General features: G+C 34.7%; 1 protein-coding gene across 2 annotated transcripts in view; it reads right to left on the bottom strand.

Annotated features, from left to right (window-relative positions):
• Nucleotides 1-4466: 4466 nt before the first annotated feature.
• The window catches only part of PRKX (protein kinase X-linked), a 57889-nt gene continuing 44010 nt past the window's right edge, over nt 4467-18345 (bottom strand). The window contains exons 5-9 of one of the 2 annotated variants that reach the window (XM_015641120.3): nt 17645-17740; nt 13899-13956; nt 11718-11795; nt 8665-8813; nt 4467-8252 (exon numbers count right to left, since the gene is read on the bottom strand). In XM_015641120.3, the coding sequence (XP_015496606.1) occupies nt 8688-8813; nt 11718-11795; nt 13899-13956; nt 17645-17740 (358 nt within the window). In that variant the 3' untranslated portion in view covers nt 4467-8252; nt 8665-8687. Of the gene's footprint in view, nt 8253-8664; nt 8814-11649; nt 11796-13898; nt 13957-17644; nt 17741-18345 lie in introns of those variants that run through there. The other variant, XM_019008139.2, reaches the window with a different exon arrangement.

Below are 18345 nucleotides of genomic sequence, written 5' to 3'. Positions count from 1 at the left end.
GCAAAGCCTCCTTTGTTTAAGAAATGTGACATCACATGTCAAACTTCAAACCATTCAATATTCCAAGAAGGTACTGTAACAAAAAAGAAGATAGGGTTAATATCGTTAACTCAGCTGCTCCTTTTCTATGAAGGTGAACCTTGGTCTTGGGGTAATAAGTGAGATTTTATACTTCTATCAAAGACTTACACTTCAAAGTGATACAAAAGGCATTTAGAGTGACAACAACCAACAATCTGTTCTCAGGAGGTGACTCCCAACATGAAAGCAACCCAGTAAAACCTGATACAGAACAGACAACAAGCTGCTAGGCATCACCACAAACCAGACTGCAGTTCTGAGAAATGCCCTGTACATATTCAGTCTTGAATACTGACTACTGCCATAACTATACTTTTTAAACTATGTAATTACTGACAGGTTGGAAGACAGGAATTGAAGAAAACTTCCTCTTTTTATTCCTCATCCAATAGCTCTGTTAATCCCCAGCTGAAGAACTGAAATCAGACCACCTTCATGATACTTGTTTATTTAGACAGTATTACTCTATTTCCAACCTTAAAATATTTTGCATCCAAAGCTCTGATATGGTTAAATATCTTAAACTGAATGCACCGTCTATTGTTATTTTGTTGCCCGTGTATTAATTAAAATTTTTAACAAATTAAACATAATTTCAAATGTACCATATTTTGCATATAAATAATCACCAGCCATATAGAAACAAAAATAAAATGGAAAATCACTAGCAGAATCTAGTCTCTACAGCAGACTCCAGATGTTTTCAAAATCCAAAACCAAGGGTAAGCAAAAAACCTGACTCAAAGGTAAGGTCACTCATGTTCTAACAGACTGCCTAGAAAATATTTTTCAAAATAATTATTAATTATTATAATTAATTTAAATCTTCCTTTCCTCAATAGCCAGATGGTGATATTAAAGTAAGGATTCAGTCCTTAACAACATTTGCTTAAGTGATTCACCACCACACTCTCCTTTTTCCATCATCAAGATTCTGCTGAGGATTACATGAATCACAGGAGATTTATGTAAATATTTGAAAATAGGTTCAAAATGCGCTGTTAGAATTTTGTTTTATTTTACAGAACATTGCAATAGTCTTGCTCCCTGGTGGCAGAGAATTGAAAGATTTCAGCCACACTCAGCTTTTGAAAACTTTTCAGATAAACTAGGTGGAAGTGGTGCTTTTGATTCAGAGTTCAGGTCCCAGCAGGGAGACATTTCTGACAAATCAGCTGGGCTAGCAGGCTCACTTACTGCTGCTACATGGATGATGGCAGAGTGGCAGGAGGAGCAAGTGCCACAGCACAGGACTGCAGCACTGCTTTAACTCACAGGCCAGTAAGAAAAATAAAAAAAAAAACCTAAATCTGAATTCATTCAAAGAAGGAATTTATTAATCTGAACAGGTTGCTTCTCCTGGATAATGCATTTACATAAGATTGCTGTTCCTTGATAATGCATTTACATATCATCTCACAGCTCAGCTTTATTAACAGGAAAAAAACCAACCTTCTTCTGTTTACTTATGTGCTTATTTTTTTGCAAAACCTGCTAGCAGAATGGGTAAAAGCTTGACCAAAAACTATGAACAGAATGTTAACCCATCTAGTTAACATGCATCAAAGAAAACTGGTTACCAGTACAAATGGAAGACATGCCACTTGTGAATGTTTTATTTGCTATATTAACACAACCTAGCAGCACTGTTTCACTTAAATGGTGCTTCACAAGCATCTTGATTAGAAAAGGGTCCTGAATTCAACTACAACTTTGTAACTGAGAAAATAAAAGCAGGCCAAAGAAGCTACTAGATATTAAACGATTTGAAACACTTCATATTTTTGGCATTTGTTCACCAAATTTCAGAAGCACATAACAGCACAGCATATTTTACTTTCGTGTTCCAAATCAAAAACTGAACCCCCTAATGTTCAGCCTCTGAAGAGTTGCCATTGTAAAGCTCTGAGTTTTTCTATACCTCAGTCTTAATATTTACTAAGCTGCTCAGTTATACTCTCACAAAGCTGCTCCAAGAAGAGCCTTGGTCCCTCAGTGTGAAAAGATTGAAGTTTAGGCTCTGCAGGTTTGAGCAAGCTGCTGTTTTCTTCATGTGAATTGCAACAGCATTGGCACTGAAAGCACAACCACCTCCACTGCACAGATTACACTTGGGCAGAAAATTAAGAGCCTGATTGTAAATCACTGTCCTTCTCCAACCAAGGGATTTTAGTATCAAGGATTCTCTAAACTAGACCGATTACCAACTACAGTTGAAATAAACTCTGACTCTCAAAACTTTATTTTTTTGAAAAAATATTGAGAAAACCAGAAATTTTAGCCTAAAAGCCAGCATAGACCTAAACAGGCACCATTTTTTCTACAACATTTAGCGACAGAACACCTGCATTTCCAAGTATGTACGGGTCAGGCATATCAAGTTACTTCTTGGATTAAAGTCCAATTCAAGCTTGTTTTCCCAAAATATTTTTCTCCTATTCATTTGCCTACTTTATTACAATAGTCCAGAATTGGGACAATATGCTGGAGAAAAGAATTTAAAAAATAAAACAAAAAAACAACAAACTACTAAAAAAAGTCTGAGGTTGGTTAGTTATGTAACCTGACACCCGACTACACTTTTTAAGGTATCTATCTGTACTCCAATTATGTAAAAACCAGTACAGCAGAGACACCACCTGCATGGCACCTTAGAGGTCTGCATACTAGAAGTAAGACAGGCCTGCATGTTTCGTGTTAAAGTTTGCATATCAGTTTTGGTAAGTTCCTCAGAGACTTCAGTGGTCTCAACTACAGATGCAGTAAGAGATGTTAGGATCTCAACTGCCCCAGCAACTCACTGGCATCGAAAGAAATGCAGTGAATCAGATGAACCTACCGTAAGTCCAAGTTGATACAGTAGCTCCACTGACTGCTGCACTCTTCACATAACAATAGTTTAAAATACGATTGCACAAAACTGGATTAAGAATTTTGATACACAGAAAGAAAATTGTACATCTTGCTAAGATTTTACAGTGTTTTTGGTTTCAAAGATAAATACAAAGCTTGACATACACTCATATGTGGTGATTTTTTGAAGGGTAGATAGAAAGAGGTCATGGAAGACAGAATGGAGTCATCTACTGAGTGCAGCAGAAGAGTCTTTTATTACCCCTGTGAAAAGCTGCTTGAATTTTGAAGCTGAGATTGAAGCACCTAGCTGGAGTCTGCACACAGAAGGGCTCAACTGGTGAATTATATAAGAATTCACAAAGTACTGGGCAGGATCCAGATGTACCAGTGCCAGTTGCTTTCTACCATTCCTTATAGTATCACACCTTTACTGGTTAGCACTGGGTCACAGAACACTGGGCTATTGTCAAATGCTGTTTTAGGAGTGTTTTGTCCTAAAAAAAAAGGCCTAATAAAGCATGAAGTGAGAGATTTGAGGGTAGTGAGTGTGGTCCAACAAAACCTACCTGCCCTGAATGAGTGAAGAAGTGCATTTTAAATGGCCTCTGTTGGAAAAGATAAAGAGTTACATGTGCATTCAAAAAATATCTAGCACTCAGGACAAATGAGCAAAAACTCTGCCATATGGCTGGGGCATGAACAAGATGCCAAACAAAATTCTTCCTTGTTACCATTTAAAAATTTCCTGTGTTTTAACTGAAAATCCTTTTGATTCATGTCAAAGACATGACTAAAAGCTTGCCAGGACTCATTGCAGTGTTCCTTCACTTTCCATTAGCAGTCTCTTAAAGCACATGATATAGCAGTTTACAAGAGAAAAACACCAATGCACATTTAGAATGAAGCCAGGCAGAAAAAAATAAATATTCTGTCTTAAAAAAGTGAGCCCTTAACTAGTCCAAACTGTATTCAGTAAGTTCTATGACAATGTAATTATCGCCAGATTATGGTACCTAGAGGGTAAGAAATAAAATACATTTGACCCAAGAGAAGGAATTTAACATGAACAGCTAAACAAATTTTGATAAAAATGAACTTTTCAAGTTTTGATGGAAGGTGAAATAAAGGGTGAGGAGTGCCTGACACTGTAAGAATATTTTTCGTGACATTGTAAGAGTATGTTTTAGTGCTTAAAGAAACTGATTGAACTGAGTGTTCTGGACAGTGTTCAGGTCATTAAGTTGTGAAAATGCCAAAGCAATTAGGGTAATATAATCAAAGTTTAACAAGAAGTCCAAATTAACACTTTTGATTACTGGTGCACTACCTGAAATGGTTTTGAAAATGTACTTTTTGGTGCTTCTTTGACACCATCTCAAATCTGTTCCAACACTTGTGTCTTGCTCTGAAAAGGCTTAAAACATGAAAAGAAGGAAAAATTGTTTTTCTATTCCTCTCATCTCCCCCTTCACCATTTTCTTGGATGAAGAACCCCAATCTCCTCCCAGCATAAATGGAAGCAAACTAGGTTTAAACATTTGTAAAGATATAAAGGTTTATTATTAAATGAATCCAGATTTGACAGATATTACATTAAATAAAACAGCAATAAAGTTTTATTAGGGTTTATGTACAGATCACAGTGATTTTTCATTGTGCAATGAGGGCTGACTTTGTAACTTTGAACAGTACTTACACGCGAGCTACAACAAGCAACCAGCAACACACATTAGCCTAAGTGAACCTCACAAGTCGAGCAGTCCAAACTGATTATGCAGCATACAAATGCCTGCTACTACTATCACTACTCACTACACAACAGAGTATTTATAAAGCAGTCAAAGTTTGCCATAGAAAAGTGCAAAACATGGGAAGTCTGTACACAGTACAGTACGAAAAGGAATCATGCTACAGTCATTGAAAGCTGAAAAATATTTCTATAGCATAGGAAGCACTGCATCACAACTCTTCTGAATGGCAAGCAGATGGGCTGAGGAACAGCCGTATCTTCATTGCTTTCAAAACTGTAAAATCCCTGTTAATCCATTTAAACATAGTTTAGTACCTATATTTGATCCATAACAATGACTTTCTACAGTGGAAGATCACATTAGTTAAAGCTCAGTAGCACACATATTCATTGATCAAGCTAATTTACAGGAAAATCTACAGCATGTTCTTCATTGAAATCATGAAGCATTTATATCATTTGGTTACAAGGCAATTGAGTTTACAATTCATGTTTATCACTTAAAACCTCAGATTGGGCAATTAAAAATATATATATATATATATATATCTAAAACTCAAAAATAAAGGTTGGTTTTTTAATGTTTAACATTCTTGTTCACTGATGTAGAATAACAAGGGCCTATGGCTCTCTTGCAAGACAACAGTCCTTATGCAACAGTCTATAGGCAAAAGTACACACTAACAGAAAGAATCAAAATAAAATGAACCTCAGAGAACACCCTACTTGAATAGGAGCTAAAAAAAAAAAAATCTTCTAGTCTTCTTAAAAAATCCACAAATCCAGAATTCCTAGTGCAGTGTTTACCTGCATGAGCACTCAGACAGAACTACATTACCGGGCCAGGAAGTCCCAGTAAAGACTTAAAGCAGACTCACTTGTGCAAATAAATAAAACAGCCAGGTAATGACACCACAGTAAGTCCAGGACTGTAGAGAAAATCACTGATCACTTAAAATAATGCTTCAAAAATGTTTTGGTTTTATTTTTTAGTTCAGTATTTTAATGAAAAAAAAATCTGAAAGCAGTTCTGTACTAGAAAGCATGCTGACGAGGTCAGTAGTTAGGTGTATGTACACATGGCTCGGAAACAATGTAAAGGCAATTAATATTAATATTAATAACGTTGTATTCACTTCCTTAGTCTCCATCATAATGAGTGTCACTTCATCCACTGCCAGCAATGGATAAGATTCATGAAAAGAAAATCCACTATCTCCAGTTGTTCAAGCACTCAAAACTTCTAACCGCCACTGTGGCAAATTACTCAAATTCAACTTCATTTCCTCAGATCTGAAGACTTCAACACAGAACAGCTTTGAAATTTGAAGAAAAATCCTATATTTAGCATACTTTCTTGTTGCAGTATGTAAATTTTTAAATAAGAAACTGATGTTATAGTATTAGGTCCAAAAAAATACCCTAAGCTTGCACATTACGAAAACTCCCAAACTGTTTGCTCCTCCTTACACAAAGTAAGCCCTGTTTTATGTGTTTCAGTTTTTCCATTTGATTTAGAATGACTGATTTCACAGATACAAATATAGTGGGCTAGATTAATTTTTCCACGAGAACAAGGAACTTAAAGTATGTTAAAATTGTAATTTCCTATGGATTGTCCTGTATTTCATTATACATTCCTACACAATATTTACTGAGTGGCAGCTGGGGCCATCAAACTGCATAACATCAAGACAGCTTTGTGGTATTCCAGATTATCATTTTGAAATATCCTGATTCTGTTACACATTGTCCATCTTTGCCACGAGTTATACAGAGAAGTAAGACTTGCTTTATCAAGAAATAATATAATACCCCAGAAGATACAGGTTCTCAACAGCACTTATGTACTGCCTAAACAAAACAAATTGAGATAACTTTTTCACAAGGAGACTCCAGTAACTGATCTGCCATAAAATCAGAAATATGGTAATTTCAGTAACAATCACTACAATGTCTTCTTTTTAGGCATTCAGGGTTTAGTTTAGAAAAACAAATCTTCAGCCTACATTTCTTATTGCTTTCAGATCAAAAATGTGGAGAGTAGTTTTTGGGAAAAACTGTCTGTATGATCTAATAAAACAGTAATATGTAGAACCATAAGTCACAGTAGTAGAACACCAGAGAGCTGATGTGCTCTGAGAAAAAACAAATTTGGTCTAAATACTATAGTTTCACTGGAAGATATCTAAACCCACAATATCCTAAAGAATGCAACTGCTTTTTGTAACCGAAGCACTTCAAAATCAAATCCCTTATATTAACACAAGTATCACAATATGCAACAGGAAAAAAAAAAACTGAAAAAAGAGATTCTGCCTAGTATTCAATCTACCTTCATGCTTCTGTGCATTAATATATAAAGATCCATACATGTGCACATACTGATATTTAGTGCCCCGTAAAATGAAGCAATATTGCAAATACTTCCCAAACACAGTGTGCTCCAACTGCTAGAAAGGTGTTAGCACAGGATGAAAATAGAGACTGTGCATCTAAGGCTTGAACTCCACATATGAAATTGCTGGCAGCAGGGACTAGGAAATTTTCAAAAAAGGAGGAGCAGCAAACTAAGGCTGTACTATATATTCAGTCTTCCCTCTGATATTCTGAAGTGCTCAGCATTCAACAGCAAGTATTTCACTAATGAAAAAAGTCTGTTATGGCTCATGCTTTATATTTGGAGAAGACAAACTTGCAAGGGAACAACTTGTCAGAGCCAGTTAAAGCCCTTTTATGAGGATGGACTGACTTGCAAGTTTACAGTGAATTTTCTTGTGAGGAATCTCATTTCATACAGTGTATAATCACTCAAAATTTTGGTTTTCAAAGAGACATAATTGTAACAGAATTTAATAAATTAGCCATTAAGATGCATCTTAAACAACAATAAAACATACCCTTGTCTTTCTGCTTTCAAGTACTATGGTTGTAAGTGTGAGGCATTGGAAATTTTAGGTACAAATCTTTCTTAAAACGTAATTATTTTTGTTTTTTACAAAGAATTATAAAATGTATATAAGATGATGAAAAACTCATTTATCCTTTTTTAAGACTTTTATTCCTAAAGAACTTCTTGTAAAACATTATTTGAAAAATAAAAATCATAGACTCTGCAAAGTACAAAAATTTACATCTTTGCACAATTACTGTGCTTTAGTTGTACTGTATTCATTATATACATATATACTAATTTGTGCTTTTAATTACACAAGTTTAGTATAAACTTATAAAATTAAGTCTATGAGTTAACTATGCAAAAAGGATCTGGGAATAGCAGGAAACTTAATTCAACCATAAGTTAAAAAAAATAATCCTAAAAATATCATTTTAGTTAGTCTACTTCAGAGCAGACTATCATTATTACAATTTACTAAACTAAAGTCAAATGTTTACAGCAAAAAATTATTCCTGCCTGCCTCCATCTTTTTTGACATTTATTACAGACTAATACACATATCTGAATGCAGTATCATACTTAGCCACAAAAAAAAATATCTTCCTTTATATCTGAACTCAAACGTTCTTCAGACTTGCTCTTAGCGCTTCAACGTCCTTCCAGTTTCTAAAAAAAGAACACAAAACTCAAGGTGGACTATTTGAACTCAGTAACAAGTATCAACCTATCACATTTATAAAAGAGAATATCCAGGGTACAGAATTAATCTGACAATCTTATTCCTCTAGAGTCTGCATTCTTGGTAGTAAACCTTACAGTTAAAAACGATCACATTTTCTTATCTGTCAAATCAATCTAGGTATTTCTTTTTAACACACTATTTAAAAAATTTTAAGGACGGAAGGACTTAAATATCTGTATGCAAATAAACGTTCATCACTGTAGAAAACCAAATCCTGTGAGGTAAGTGATTTTTGTCACTTCAACCCATTATGAACCAGAAAATATAATTTCTGCTTATGGTTCTCACTCACAGATCTGCAATGTTTTCAACAGCACTTCTGACATTTGGACACACCTTGTCCAGTGTAGGTGTTACACTCAGAAGTTCTTGAAAATTTCTAGATCTTTAGGAGGTACTGGAGGTGTCTTGTTCCAGTCATCTTCAGGATAAGCTTCAAAATTGGAAGTATCCCCATCATTGGATACTTTGGGCACTATGGGAGGCTAGTCAGAAGAAGCAGAACAAAAATGTTAGTAGGTTTTCCAGTGAGCTCCTCTCCATCATACTGTTCTGTAAAAGATCTATTAAACAAATGAGTATAGATTTGCAGTTCACCTTTTCCCTAATAATGAATGGCATGAGAAAGAGAAGCTTGCAGTAACACATACACATTCCCACACTTTGTAAATTTTACACTTAAATATTATGGGCTTGAAAGACACTTAGATAATTAATACACTTAATAACTACTTTATTGAGCACTAGCTTCTTTTCAACAAGAATTTCCACAGCAGCATGGGAAACTGCTACCATATTGAAGGAAAAAAGCCTCCTCTTCACTGTTTTCAAATAAACTCATTGCTGTTAAAGAGGTTGAAATTACAAATTTCTGTCTACCAACTGTGGTTTGCCCTAACCTAGTAAGAAATTCAAGCAGGTAAAGAAATTCACCATAACTCATTTCACAAGTATGGCTTTAAAAACAGCTTAATTCAAATGGATTGTTTTTATGAAACTTGAAGGTGCCAAGAGAAGTATCAGTTTTCCGTTCGTTTTCACAGAGGATCCTTTCTATTTCTAGTACCGCTCATCAACATCACAGTACCTACTTTTAACTTGTCTTAAATCTAACACTGAGAATACTCTGCACTTCCGGCCACAGACTATGAGATAAAGATTCTTTGAGGAACATTTCACTAATTGCAGGTGTTAATGAAGGGCAAACCCCTTTTCCTCTCTCAAATGACATTCATCCCTCTATCCTCAGCAGCTAAGAGCGTAACTATCATGCCGAGTCCAACAGAAGACTTTAGAATGAGAAAACTTTACAGATGATCACTGAACTGGCTCAAAATTATACCACAGACAGAACTATAAAACACAGCAAAATGCTATTCTGCATATCCTCAAAAAGATCAAAGTCTGGCTTCTACTAGCTCCTGAGGTCTTATCTATTCATCTGGGCTTTTCAAAATGATGTTATCAACAGTAGGTTTTCAACAGGAAAGACAGGTCCCTGTAAGACAGTACTTCTAACTTTCAGCCAAAAGCAGAGTCCTAATTTTGTGTCTGGCAGTCACAGTAATATTGCCCAGATGCTGAGGAAAATGTGCAGAATCTGCTCTGTCCCCGAGAACTGTCGCGCCCCTGTGGGCAGTGCCTGGTACCCTTTCTCCATGCATTTTGGCAGAAAAAACAGTTTGGGGAAGTGACACACAGAAAGAAAAAGCAAAAGAAAAGAGAGAAAGGATGATTAATAAAATTATTTCCTCTCTTTCAGCCATTGCTATTATTCATATGATTTGCTCTTTAAGACCCTATTAGGACCATGAATCAGTGCATCTTTTATACAATAGACAAATTCACTCCTTTTACAGGGAAAACGGATTATTGCGTGCATTATTTCATATTTTCAATCTCTTCATCAGTATGAAATTGTGAAAACAAATTCGGAAGAATATAGCTGCCTCTAGAAATAATCTATTAAATAGATTATTCTGTAAAATTCTGATCCATTTCACATTCCTGCTCTTGAGTTTAATTAAGCACCATCTCATCTTCTAAGAGCTTAATGCAACCATCACAAATACTAAGGAACAGTTTTTTTGTATTCATAACAATCTGAATGCTACAGTGACTCTTTTTTGATTAATTTTTTAAATAAAAATGCTACACATAGGATATTTGGACCTGAGACATTTAATTGTGCATCTAACAATCATTTTTAATACTACTTGTTTTTTATTGTTTTGGTTGTTATAAACTTCAGAGTTTATATACTTAAAAACAGGTTATCATCCAGTTTGTGTTCTTTGCAGGTTTCAGTAAACAGAATTTATAGTAAGTACCTAGAAAAATGTGGCTTTGTTACAATGCATATACATAAAACATCAATTTGGTGCAGTAATGATTAAAAATGGAACAAACCCACACACTTAGAACACTATAAACTTATTTTTCTTAAAGAGAAAAGTCACCTACAGCTTTGTATTAGATGCTTTTTACAAGAATACAACAAGAACATTTTAATATTGCCTCTTTTTTTTTTTTCTTTTTGCAAGAACTCAAGGTATCATCCTGGAATTTAAGTGCAAGAAACTAATGCAAAGAAAATAAAAACAAATTGGTACTTAATTGATTGCATATGGTAACCCAACCTCTGCTACAGAAAACCAGTGCTGTAAGGAATTGTACATGTTAGAACTTTGAGGAAGTAAAGAAATAAGACAGCTTTATTTCCAAAGGATTTTAAAAAGCATTTTGCAGTGTTGATAGCTGTTGGAAACATCTGAATCATACAATACTAGAATTCAGTGCTATTAAAAAGTGTTGGAATTAAGCTCATAAATCCTTCTCTTTCACCTTCCCTATTCCTCCTACTCCCACATGTTTTACGTTTTATTAAAACATTTACCTGAATTGAACTTGGCACAAAAATTTAAAACCCAGAGTAAAATACTTCTGTATATGTAAGGACAAGGCAAAAAAAAACCAAACAAGAACAAACAAACAAACAAAAAAACCCATAAACAAAACCAAAAAAACCCACACTAACAAATTATCAATCTCTTTCACCTCCCCAAATAAAAAAACACTTACAACAAGGAATCACTTACAAAACCCTAAACTAAATTTTCTCATTAACTATTAACTAATCAGCTTCAGCAAACTAAAGCAGGGATTTTTTTTTAAACAGTTCATTTATAGACAAAAATGAAAACAGACATTCATACAATTAACTCTGCATTGCAAAAAGGCAAATATGCATTTAATTACTAAGTGTGCATATAGAAACGTGGTTATACACACACAAACACACAGATGCAACAGCCAACAAACCTTCAACAGATCTTAAATGAACAATGATTTCTCCTTGTGATGTCCTATACAGTATTTGCAGAATGTACCTTTAGCCTCCTTTGAGGTACAGCATCCCAGTCTATAGACCTGAACCATCGATGTCTCTTCACATCATCTGCTCCATTCTTTAACAAAAGAAATCAAAATGACTATTTTTTAAGTTACATGTATGCCAAACTATGTATTTCATTGCAAGGACTGTGATATCGAAGCAGACTAACAGTCTATCCTTTTTTCTTTTTTTTCAGGTGATAACAATTAAAAGATTCTTAAGGATAAAGTAATTAATTTTCATTTCATTTTCATTTCATTCATTAGTTATTTCCCTAGCAGGTCCTGAGTTTCAGCAATAAAATCCAACTATTTTTGAATTGAGATTTGCTTGGGTTTTTTTAGCATTCTTCTGACACAATGGAGATCAAAAACAGGCTTTAAAGTAACCACAAAACCATTCACTACTGTCCTATTTATTTTGTTTTCTCCAGCATTTTAGATAATGCCTTTTATTCAGATATACTTTTTAATTCTTTCCCTATAAAAAAAAAATAATGAGGGTTGATGGTGTTTTAAATAAAAATAATGTCTAGGAAGCAGAGAGTTTTTTTCAAATATTACAAACATTTTATGCTGACAGCAAGAGGTTCTCAGTACTGTTACAAAAGTAAATATATTAAAATTTGTTTTCATTTTAGATATACAGTTAAAGGTGTATTTGCCTTGTAGAGATTATTCTCTCTGAGGTGCCTGTTTATTTATGTATGTAAGAAATCAAAATGTCTCTTTTTCACGATTAAGCTTGTTTAAAGCACTGATTTGTTTTGAAGGCATTAAGCACTGGGGAAAACCAGCTGGTTCTCTGTCTCAAGCCTGATCACAGCACAGCACTCAAAATTATACCAGGTACAGCTCCACAAAACAAAGCATTATCAAATATTTAGATTTTTTCAGATTTATGTGGAGTAAGACTATCCATGCTCGTATCCAATGAGGCATCAAGGATAACAGTATCTAGTGCCCTCAAAAGCAGATTTGAGTGAATGTTTCACCCAGAAAATGTTCAGTGGGATTTGCATCTTTTAAAACCAATTATGATCATGGAAAAGGATCAGACATAAGTCTGACCTAATGCTCCCACCCCAGAATCTGCTCTCAATGAGAATGGGTTTTGATTTAAGCATTTTAGTAAATTGTAGAGAAAACCCCAAAACAAACCTAAGCAACCACAGACTAAAAAATTCCCCCAAAACGACACAAAGCACAGCCAAACACATTTACCAAAGCTCATGTTTGAATAAGTCAAGATTTTCTTTTGTTCTTGTTTTCCTTCATAACTGTCCAAAGATATAAAAGTTTTCACTAGTAAATGAGTTTAAAAATTTTCAGCTTAAGAAATCCCCCTGAAAAAACACTACAAAGGATGCTGAAGGATAAGAAAAACATTATTTCCTGTCTTCTCTTACTAGTCTGAGTTTGTGCCATAAAAATGCTCCAAAAGAAAACATTGCACAGCTGCTTAAATCATTTATATCAATATGTTAAGAAAATCCTGGATGATTGTACATCTTTTACCTTCTTCACCTATGCTTACCATTCAATGTGCTTTGGGCCAAAGAGCAAACCTCTAACACCCCTTGGCCAGAGAAATAGAAACTTTAGGTGTCTCTAAAGTACTGAAAGATTATACAACCTAATTTCAGCATCTATAGGCTTCATAAAACTCTTCCTATTAGAGTAAATAATTCTTCTTGGTGGAAGAGTTTTGACTGTGTTTAATCAGCCCCTCCAAGACAATAACAAGGTATCACAGTACTACAACAATCCTTATACTCCTAAAAATAATTTTTAAACTTCCAATTTCATTATTGCTCCTTCTGGGGTTAACACCTCCCCAAGAAAAGAGAATTAAATGAGCTGGCACCCTGTACTACAGGACCATGTTTCTGGTCTAATCTAGAACAGGGTAGTGGTGGGGGTGGTGGTGAGGAGAGAGGGAAATCATAATGAAGGATAGCATTAATCCAAATAGGAGAATGATTTTCAGAAAAACAGAAATACACAGCTTAAACTCTGTATTTAGGACCACTTAACCAAAGTAATGTGTGGGAAAATGTATCTGTTTCACACTGATAAAAACAAAAACTCTATGAAGAGTTGGTCTCTATATATATATATATATCTTTCCTATAGAATTCTTTCAATCTTGTTCTGTGTTACAGCAAAGATTTTACCTTCATATTTCCTAGTCGTCTTGTTCTGTCAACCACAAGCAACTTCTTAATAAGGTCTCTGAAGTAAAGAAAACATGTTCTCTGTTAAACAGAAGCAATTTATATTTGTCAAGTGTTACGGAAGATAGACATGCTTCCCTTTGACCCATTTGTTCCCCCATATTTTAGGATAATGATGATTAAACAATTTAACAGAATTCTTGCAGATTTCTTTTAGACTCTTACAGGAAACAAAGGAAAAAAAAACTCTCTCCTCCCCTGCCCCTTGCCAGATAGCACCATTTAGCTCTTTGTATTTTTGCATTTCGCTGGGCATTCCAAATCTCAAAATGAATCTCTAATCTGCTTGTGAGAACTCAACACTAATATATATTAAAAAAGCAGATAAAACCGCACCCTCATCTTTATGCTAAATACCAAGGGAAACCATGGAAGAGCTAGTCAGATGCTTAAAACCAGTAACATTTATAATTTCATTGAAAACAAAAAGCCTGACCAAGAAACTGGTTCATTGAACAGTTCTACATAAAGCTAAATCAAAATTATAAAAGATTAAAGAAAGTTTGGAGACATAAAACTCTTCCATTTTAATAGCAAAATACTTCATATATTAAGCCGCAAACAACTATGAAATAAACCAAAACTATCATAATTAATGTAATTAGCTTGATTACTTATGAGCTGGAAAAAATCTGTTTTTTTATTTCTATAAATAGTTATATTTTATCTCAAAGGTTATTTTGCTATTTGATTTTAGAAAAATGGCATTCTGGACTAATTGCATAAAGTGCCCATGACAAGAAAGAACAAAAGTTTAACCATCTTTATTCCTATAATCTCAAGTAGTCCTGACAGACGACAACACATAGTGCTAGAGATTAAAGAGCATGGCTAGTTACAATTTTGAACAATATGAAAAGTTACAAACAAGTCAACAGTTTTCTTTACAGGAAAGAACACAAACATAACAATGACACACCTGTCTCTCTCCATCCCCACCTGTAATGTCTACTATCCCTCACAAAAATATCATTGTGTCACCTATCCTTGAAATCACGAAAGTGCATGCAGAAAAAACGTATGAACTGAATGTTCTAGACTTTAGATACTTTAAAAAGCTGTTGCATTTTACATTTGCAATTCTAAAATTCAACTGGAAAAAAAATTAAATTATCAGATAAATAAAAAAGACCTCATAGAAAGCAATTTTAAAACTCTCATGATTATTCCAGACAATCAATATTTGAATTAGATTGAATCATGGGACCAACTCTTTTTACAGTCACCTTCACAGAAATATCCCTTTCTACTTCACAAAGATGACCATTCCTTATGGAAGAGGCTACAAGGATGACTATAAGCACACTTAAAACAGAAATAGGACTGAAAAGAAATACAGAAATCCAAAAAGAGATTCACAGAGTTCATGGTCAAAGATACTTTCCTATTCCCATAAAACCAGACAACACTTGGTTTGCTTCAAAAATTCATCATAAAACAGTTAAGGGATGAGCTTATTTGGTGATACAGTGTTGTCACTAAAGATGATAACTGCTGCATTGGACCATGTAACTGAAATATCCATTGAATTGAAACAAATATTAGATGGTTTAGAACTTCTTTATTACATTGGTTCTAAAAAATTATTTAAAAATTATGTTAAAATAAATTCAATAGATATGCTGGTGTATGTATTTGAAGAATCAAATTCTACATGAAGGTCTCTTCAGACCAACAATCAGTAAAATGTTGTAACATTGACATTTCTTTTGGAGTTTTCCAAAACTGGCTTTGCAAGGAAAAGTTGAAAAAAGCAGTAAGAAAGAATGACATTCATGCAGCAGGGGGGAAAGCAGAAGTGGTACGAATTCAGAAAGTAAAAAAGGATGGGAGGGTGATAGGGAGTAGGTGAGTAAAAAACCTGAGTGCCCATAAGCTCAAGTAGTACATATGCCTAGGGAGAGAAGTGTTCTCAGAGCTCAGAAGGGGAAACAGTTTTGCTGCCTCAGAACAGAGAATTAAAACACTGTATAGCACTGATACATCACACAAAGTCTGAATTTAGGACCCAGGATAGCCTTCTTTCTGGCTGAAATACTGACTTACTGGAAGGAGAGAGAGAAAACAGATGGGATAGAAGGTAAGAAGCAGGCTGCCTTCCTTGGGCAAAATTATCTTGGCACTTGCTTTAAGCTAATGATGCAGAGATGTTAGAAGACTACCCAGTTCTGCATATTGTGGTTTAAGAGAAGGAAGAGGGGCTGACAGCCAAGACATTGTGCTCACAACTCACTGCAGAAAGCAAGTGAAGCCACAGAAGTAGTGTGGCCAGCAGGACAGAACAGAGATTGTCCCCCCTCTACTTGCCAGTGGTGAGGCCACACCTAGCGTGCTCCTGTGTCCAGCTCTGGGCCACTCACTTTAAAAAGGAGATGTTCTGAGGCACTCACTTTAAGATGCTGGAGCATGTCCAGAGGAGGGCAATGGAGCTGGTGAAGGGTCTGGAGGGTAAGTCCTACAAAGAGTAGCTGAGGAAGCTGGAATTGTTTAGCCTGAATAAAAGGAGGCTCAAGGGTGACCATATAAGTCTCTGTAACTACTTTCACTATACTGGATGGGTTGTTAGGATGATAACCTAATTTGAGGTGTTCCAGCTTCTGATCATAATATTATACTTCAGTACACAGAGCACTACAAGTGATAATCAGTTTTCTTTCCAAGACCAATTGGATTAGGAAGACCAGACAATGAGAATACACTAAACTGGAAACAGTGTGGAGCTCCTAGGAGAAAACTGTTACAAAGAGATAAAATGTGAGACACTAGTCTCCCCATAGTGAGCCTAAGGGGATGAAGACATGCTTCATTCACTGCACCCAATGATTGAGTGGAAGCTCAACAAACAAACAAACAAAACTCAACAAAAGCAAAACAAACAAACAAGCAGTCTTTCTCAAATGGTTACTTTTACTTTTAATTCTTCACGCAGTAGTGACAGTAAGCAAGTACCTCTCAAGGTCACTATCAAAACATCATGAATGATTAACATAGGAATAACTTCCTGTCTTCACTCATCCACTCAGTTATCTCAGGTTCTTAGGAGAAACTTTACATTTATATTTGCATTTCCTCTGTTTCAATGTTTACTAAAAATAATTTCAGTTATGGAATTTTTAAATAGGAAAAAAAGAAAATCTATCTCATCTGCAATATACCTTTAACAATTGCCAAATACTGAGAATTAAACCCACATATCATGCATATGCAATATTGCATATTGAACTGGGCCCCTGCCAGTAAATATAAGTTGATTTTACACTAGAACTTCTGAACTACCAGAGTTCTCTCAAGTAATTACACTGAGAGTTATTTAAGTGGTATGTATCTATAGATAGAAACAGTTTAGTGTTCTCTTCCTGCTCTCCTAATTTTTACTCAGACTATCATCTCATTTCTCCTCTTGACCTTCTTACAGTACAAGTCAATGAGGCTTGCACAAGGTGGAAAAGCATTTAATATCCCCTAATAAACAGAAAAGAGAGTCAGAGATTATCTTGCAACTGCATCACCACTTTTAAGTCTACCAAAAATATAAGTTTATTTGGACTAAAAGTGTAAATGTAATATAAAATATTTTCCAACATGATGTTTCAGAAAATCAGAATCTGAAAACAGGTCTAAAAAGATTTTTTAAAAACAGTGCTCAGAAGGTGTTTAGAATGGAAAGGAGGGATTCATGGACTTACTTTACATATAAATCCAAATGCCTTGGGAAATCTATTTTGCCAGCAAGAATCTTCTGATATATACCAAATGGATTGTCATCAAAAAATGGAGGAAACCTATTTTAATACAGAAGAATTTCAGATGTCAGAAAAAGAAGTTCTAAAAATCTTATAAGCAGTATTATATTATAGTAATTCCCCTCAGAAATAATTGATTATATTGTTAATTTTGACAGGACACTACCAATCAAATAGTATCCTGAAGAACAATTTAAGGCTGCCATTGTAATACAGAAAACATTTTTGTATGCCACACACTGAATGCAGAATTAAAATTTAAATATATGAATAGAAAAATATAAAATTGTTACACAGTAAAAATATAATTTATGAAACAAATTTTCAGTGTTAAAAGTAAAAAATACCTTGCCTTTATCTCTAAAGCCCAGGGATATACTCTCCAAAAGACCCATTACCATTTTTGATCTTGTCCTGTAACTGCAGGCACACCCTTATTTACCAGTTTCTGTCTAAAGTATTAAAGTACATTCACATAAATACATTATCCAGTTCAGTTATTTCTTGTACTTCTTGAATATATGCTTTGCTAGATAAGGTTTTTGAAACAGTCAGACTGCTCACAACTCTCCAAGTGCAGCTGGCTTTCTGTGTGGGACAGATAAAGTTTTCATTTCACAATCTTCCCCATGATGAATAGTAAA

The sequence above is a fragment of the Parus major genome, chromosome 1, assembly GCF_001522545.3.
Source record: "Parus major isolate Abel chromosome 1, Parus_major1.1, whole genome shotgun sequence".
NCBI lineage: Eukaryota > Metazoa > Chordata > Aves > Passeriformes > Paridae > Parus > Parus major.
Note: the sequence above shows the minus strand (reverse complement) of the source record. Positions and strands in the feature narration are given on the sequence as shown.